This window comes from Dipodomys merriami, unplaced genomic scaffold (assembly GCF_024711535.1).
Source record: "Dipodomys merriami isolate MVZ:Mamm:240054 unplaced genomic scaffold, mDipMer1.0.p SCAF_5, whole genome shotgun sequence".
Taxonomy (NCBI): Eukaryota; Metazoa; Chordata; class Mammalia; order Rodentia; family Heteromyidae; genus Dipodomys; species Dipodomys merriami.
Genome location: NW_027206068.1, coordinates 52,595,921 through 52,602,615, shown reverse-complemented (window position 1 = coordinate 52,602,615; position 6,695 = coordinate 52,595,921). Strand labels below are relative to the sequence as shown.

Here is a 6,695-nt window from a genome sequence, read left to right as displayed (position 1 = left end):
TTTTCTGGTGACTTTCTCAAATATCAGAGAAACATAAGTATCTTGCAGTACTGGTATCACTTATACAAAAAGTACTCTTTTGGACATAGTATCACAAAATGTTAATTTTAAGTTTGCACAATGACCATTAGATTTTCACATTATTTAATAGAAAAATAAAACCAAGCCACTACACTTAATTTAGGCCAACAAAGATTTTCCAATAAAAATGTAGAAATATTTTAATTTACACCTGATAGCGAATCAATATGAAGTCGGAGTCCACAATTACACATACATAAAAATTCTGAAAATCATCTTTAGAGTAACTAGTTTCTGTACAAGATTTACAGATGTCTAACATGTTTTTCCTCAGTGTGCTACAGAGTTTAGAGGTTCTGCTCGAATATTCCCCAAGTCAAGTGCAGAATCTGTCTCTTCATCAATTTCTCCAATGACTGCCCTGTAATTTATGAAAAAAGTCCAATTAAAACAAAAATTTTAAATAAATGTACATGCACACTTCAAATCTTATCAAATTATAGAAATTACTCATGCTTCCTGAACATGTAGAACTGAAAGAACACAGAAAAGAAATATAGAATAAAACAATTTATATTTACACTAATTTTGTTTTGCATTTACTAATATCATCCATAGGCTAACAAGACTTCAATGAAAATTCTCAGAAATACAATAATCAGGAGCTCTAGCATACCATTAGGTCAAGGGTAAAGTTTTAAATTGTTTAGAGAAACTCACAATGTATTACACACAATCCCAATATAAACTGGATGGTTTATATTATTCAGGGGATCTGAGCCTCATCTTAAGTACATCAATCACACATTATCTTAAGCGTTATTTATTAACAAACTGTGAATGAGCTATTTAAAGTTGCTCAACCAGGAAATTCCAAAGATATATTGCAAACGCTAGCACTGAACCTTAGATGTTCCACTGAAATTGAGGCAGCCTCAAAGAATATTGTCATAAGTCACTCCAATGAAGTACTTGGTGCTCACCAGTGTTCTACTTAAGACTTTATCCAGGCTGTTACCACAAATAGGAACAAATCTCATCAGGCAAAAGTTTCATCTGTAGCAATCCCTTAGGTTAACTCCTGAAAAATCTTATTGTAAAATGTATATATTTATAGCTGGGCACCAGTGGTCACACTTATAATTCTAGCTACTCAAGAGAGTAAGATTTGTGGACTGAGGTTCACGGGCAGCCCAGGATGGTAAATCCATGTCTCTTGTCTTCAATTAACCAGCAAAATCCTGGAAGTGGAAGTATGGCTCAAGTTGCAGAGCCTCAACCTTGACTGAGTAAGATATATGAACTAGAGGCCCAGAGTTCAAGCCCCAGCATCAGCACACAAGTGAACATGAACATCACACACATACATATATATATATATATATATATATATATATATATATATATATATATACACACACACACACACACACACAAATATACTGATTTGTTAGATTATAAAACAAAGGAATGTATTCATTCTATTATCTATGTATGGATAATATGGTATGATATTTGTGAGAAAATCTCTTCATCTCCATAAAGCAAGGAAGTACACTGTAACCTCACTTTCACTTACACATTGTCACCTCTGACGATGTATAATCCTAACACCACCTGTTCTACTCCCTGTGAAGAGCTGAATACGCGTTCATGGCTTTCATCCAAAATCAGATTAATGGTCTGGTCAAAGCCCTTTAATGTTCCCTGAAAAGAAAGTATTCAGGAGAAAGGCAAATATTCTTATTTACTTATAGATGTTAATTCACGCATAACCATTTTAACTATTAGTTAACTACCTACCTTAAATGTAACTTCACTGTCAAATAAAATGACTTTTTAAAATAACCAGTCATATTTCAGGACACAAAATTTATTGGTTGCTTAAGATAGGAAAAAAATTTCTGTACTATACACCTCACTAGTATGCAGAACTGTTGAGGAGTTGCAAAGGACACCTACATACCACAGTATTTCCAAGTAATATAAAGCCCATGTCACCCAGGACCTATCATTCTAAGAACACAAACTAAAATAAGAGATTCTCAAAAATTATTAATCTCTACCTACGGAGGTAAAACTGTAATTATTTCCATTTTGTGGCCCAGAGAACTGAATATTTATTAATAAATAAATAAATAGTAGGCATCAGATCCTGGATCCTAATATCTCAAAAGAAAACTATCTCTTAGAGCCATATCACTAAATAACTACATTATACTATTGGAAAATAGAGGCGGTAACAACGTTCGACAAGACATATACTAACTACCTTACCTATGTAACTATAACTCCTCTGTACATCACCTTGAAAATAAAATTTTAAAAAAACTACAAAAAGGAAAAAAATAGGTGACCTTTTTCAGAGACACAAATTTATCCCATAAGTATAACTAAATATAAGCTTCAAAAGGTAGTGACAGCAATGCAAAATTTCTTGTTGCCAGTATGCTGTCTCTCATTATTATTAATTTATTCCTTTAATCCCATAATGTAGATATGACTAATTAAAACTAGAACTTGAGGAAAATAATCAAAGAAACTTGTATGAAAGTAATTTAGTTGTAATAAAGAAAACATTTATCTAATAAAACACAGCAGCTTAAATGATATTCAAGTTGCTGGAGAAATATCCCAGTATTGTACATTGGATTTGGTTGGTTAACCTAGCCAGCTCATTTTTAAACTGTTTCATATTCTGAAAATCAAAATACACAGAATCAGAATAACATAAAAAGAAACTGCTACCCAGATTTGGGAAATGAGACAAAATATACAGTATTTACTATACACATTAGCAAATGGTTACATAAATACTCATATATAATATAATCTGTCTCATTTTACATACAGCTATTCTATTAAGTCAAATAAATACAGAACTATTGAATTCTAGTACTGACATACTTTTTACATATCTTTTCAAAATAAAAATGTTTGCAAATAAATGCCAACAGTGATGGACATCTTCAAAATTTGAGATGGAGGAAAGAGACAGTAGGGGAAAAACAAAACAAAGGAGGGGTAACAAATGCTCAATAGGAAATGGATTCATTACCTTGCTTATGTAACTGTAACCCCTCTGTACAGTATCTTTACAATAAAAACACATATTAAAAATATTTCTAACTGCCTATAGTTGCTAAAATACAATGAATAGAAGGTACCTAGAAGACATACTTACTTTCTTAGTTACAGAAGAAGACAACCTTGGTTTTGGAATAAAACCTAGTTTAAATCATGATTTTGTTCTGCACTAATATTCACTAACCTAGAATACAGACATAAACTTTCACAAAGTTTTACTGAAGATTAAATAATGTAACACAAGCCTAAATAATACAACACGTCTGGCTTATGATACACATTTAGTAAATAACAGAGTACAGAATTTATATTAGTCAGTACTCACTGAGGACTAAAAGGAAAACAAAGAAACAAAAGCCAAACTTCAGAATGAAAAAAATATGAGATTTAATTAGTCATGTAACAAATGTCTTGGTCAGGATAGACCATGAATACAATAGTCCCCACAGGATTCAATTCTGGAGAGATGTCACAGCTTCCTAAGTTTCTCTGCACACATCCATGCTTGCACAAGTGAAATCACATGATGACTTCCTGCCCAAACTGAATTTCTTCACCAATATATGACTGTATATACATACAAAAAGTTTCAAAACTTGTGACTCATGTGGCAAATGTCAGAGCATTTTAGGGGACAAGAATAAAAATGGAAGAGGAAAACAAAAATACCGATTTTTTTCAGATTAGACCAGGAGCTCTCAAACAGGGCAATCTATGATTCTGTCATCCAGAAGCCTTGTATGTATCATACACTCAAGGCTTTTGAATGAAGGACCAGTAGAAATGAGTGGAATCAAATTAAATGAGTGGAATAAAACTAAAAGTTTATAGTGGCATGTAGATATTAGACATCAAAATCTCTACCAGTATACCTACAAGAAAGAATAAAAAGGCCAAGGACTTACCACAATCATTCTCCCATCAGAAGTAATAACAGCAACAGTTCCTGATATTTGCATTAAGGAAAACATTTCTTGGAGAATACAAAGTGACAACAAGATTCTGATAATGGTTTTAACTACTTCAATTTAAAAAATAAGATTTCAGACCTCAACTATTCAATACAGCTCTTATGTACACTATGGAGAAACTTGCAAACATTTTAACTTCTTTACATTCTGCTTTGGGGATCAGTACATCCTGAGATGGTGGCCAATCCATAACTGTGGGCAAGGCACTTCCTACCTTTCTTAAGCCTGTTTCTTCATTTCCAAAGTAAAGTTGGATAAGTGTTAAATAAATCACCGTTGAACGACTTTAGGGATGTTCGGACAATTGGCTTACAAAAGAAAAGCAGGTAATTACGGCCAGAAGACACCAATAAAGCTTGCATCTTAAGTGTTCACTACGTTAACGTGTCCTTATTTGTATGAGTGACGTTTTGGCCCCGAGATTTTTAAACAGCACACTTTGTAAGGGGTATTAAAACCCGAGGAGCATAACTTGGCCATCATCACTATGACCCATTACAATCGCAACCAATCATCTCTACTCGACCAATCAACTGATACACTTCAAGTGACCAGAGAGCAAAAATTCAATTTGTAGACCACCTGTACACTTTTTTTTTTTTTTACAATCCTGAAACAATGACCAAATCAAGCACGTTAACAGTACGTGAATGAACCAAACAGAATTCACAAAACCATCATCGCCAGGGGGGGAAGCTGTCCATCCCAAACTTGTACATTTAAGAGCGAGGAAACACAGTCAAGGGGCGGAGAGGATCCTTACACGAGGCGCAGTCCTGGTTCTCAATAGCTGCACTCGCATTTGTTCTTTTTAAGATTAACACGAAATGATGCCTCGGGTCCCCCAGAGGCCTCGGAGGGCGGCAGGGCCCCGGCCCGGGAGGCGCGGCTCAGCCCCGGCCCCGCGGTCCCCCGCTCCCACACCCGCCCCCGGGCGCCCGCAGCACCGCGACCTCGGGGGCGCCCGGCCCCGGCCCTCGGGGCACCATTTCGAGGATACTGTTGATGTAGTTCTCCAGCGCGGATGTCATGGTGCTCGGCCCGGACCCTCCGGGCCACCGAGCGGTACCGGCGACTAGGAGACCTAAAAGCGCCCGCCACAAACGAACGGGATTCGCGCCCGCTGACGGCAGCAAGTACCGCGAGACTTGACAGAGCTCAGCGTCCCAGCCTGGAGTCAGAAGTTGAAACGGGCTCGCTCACCAAGCCGGAACCCCCGGAAGACCTTTGGTGCGCGTGCGCATCATCCACTTCCGGGTGGTGCTACGGAAGCCGAGACAGACAAAGGCTTGCCCGGGAGGTGGCGGAAGCGAGGTTGTGGCTTTTTAAAGGTGCGGAAGGAGGGCGGAGATGGCAGAGTAAGTTTTCTAGCAGCGGGAAGTAGGAGCTGGTAGCTATCGGGACCACATATTAAAAAAAAAGACGAGGAAGGCGAGGAGGAGGGAGGAGGAGGAAGGCGAAGGGAGATGTTCTTTCTGAAGGATACACAGACGGAGGGAAAGGAATCCCTAGTTTTCCTCAGCACAGGATGAAATCTTAATAAAGCCAAGTGGCTCAGGGTAGAGTTGTACATGTTATAACCATTCAATGCACACACATCGCTGGAGAACCCACCCGTGAATATTACGTTTGTATATTCCACACTTGATCCTAAAACTGCTCCAAAATGGAGGCCTTGGGCTTTTCTTTAAGAAACCACAGGCCCAGGCAGGTAAAATGTGTAAAATTCCCATAGGAAGTAGATTTACAGCCGTTACTTTCCCACTGAGTCTACCTTTCCTCAAGGTAAAATTAGTTAATGAAAGCCACTGTGTCACTGTGAAAGGACTGATTCAGGAAGAGTGTAAAATAAGGAGTTTTAGGAACACACCAGCCTTCGCACTACAACAAATCGAACACATTAAGTATTTTATTTAAAATGTATATTACATTCCTGAAAATCATTACATGCAGAAAAGTAGGTCTTAATTGAATAACAGAGCTTAAGTTTTGTGGGAATGATTGTTTAAAAAGTAAACTGAGTGAAGATTGCCAAACTTTGGTATCACCTGGCATCTTGTTTTGCATATATTAAGAGTACGATGGGGGGATTAATTGGAATAATTACATAGATGCAGGCAGTGCACTTTGAACAAGTCACCCTTTCTACTATATGCTTCTTTCTGTTCGTTTAACATACCCCTCCTACTCCTGCTCACCTAGAAATAGTTAAAAACTGCTAGTGCTTGGCTTTTATACACAAATATTCTTAGTTACAGGGTATGTGGTGAGAGACTAGCCTCTAAAACCTCTCTAAATGCCTATAGCAACATTCAGTAGTCAGTGAACTATAGCATTGATAGAAACTGATCCAAAGAAAAAAATATATAAGCTCTAGTTAAAGAACATGTATGTAAAATTCCTCACAAAGAAATGTTACCACCTTAAAAAAAGATTGAACTTAAAGAATGATAGTATAACTGGGTGCTGATGACTCATGCCTACAATTCTAGCTACTCAAGAGGCTGAGATCTGAGCATCAGGGTTCAAAAAAAGTCTGTGAAACTTTCTTCTCGAATAAACTAATCAGCAAAATCAAGTTCAAGTGGTAGAGTGCTAGCCTTGAGCCAGAATAGT

General features: G+C 37.3%; 1 protein-coding gene across 1 annotated transcript; it reads right to left on the bottom strand.

Annotated features, from left to right (window-relative positions):
• Window positions 1-203: 203 nt before the first annotated feature.
• Lsm8 (LSM8 homolog, U6 small nuclear RNA associated) lies at window positions 204-5,276 on the bottom strand. The gene is made up of 4 exons (XM_069996630.1): window positions 5,080-5,276; window positions 4,014-4,054; window positions 1,601-1,728; window positions 204-442 (listed from the first exon to the last, which is right to left on the bottom strand). The coding sequence occupies exons 1-4, from the start codon at window positions 5,108-5,110 to the stop codon at window positions 352-354; spliced, it is 291 nt and encodes a 96-aa protein (XP_069852731.1). The 5' UTR covers window positions 5,111-5,276; the 3' UTR covers window positions 204-351.
• Window positions 5,277-6,695: the final 1,419 nt, after the last annotated feature.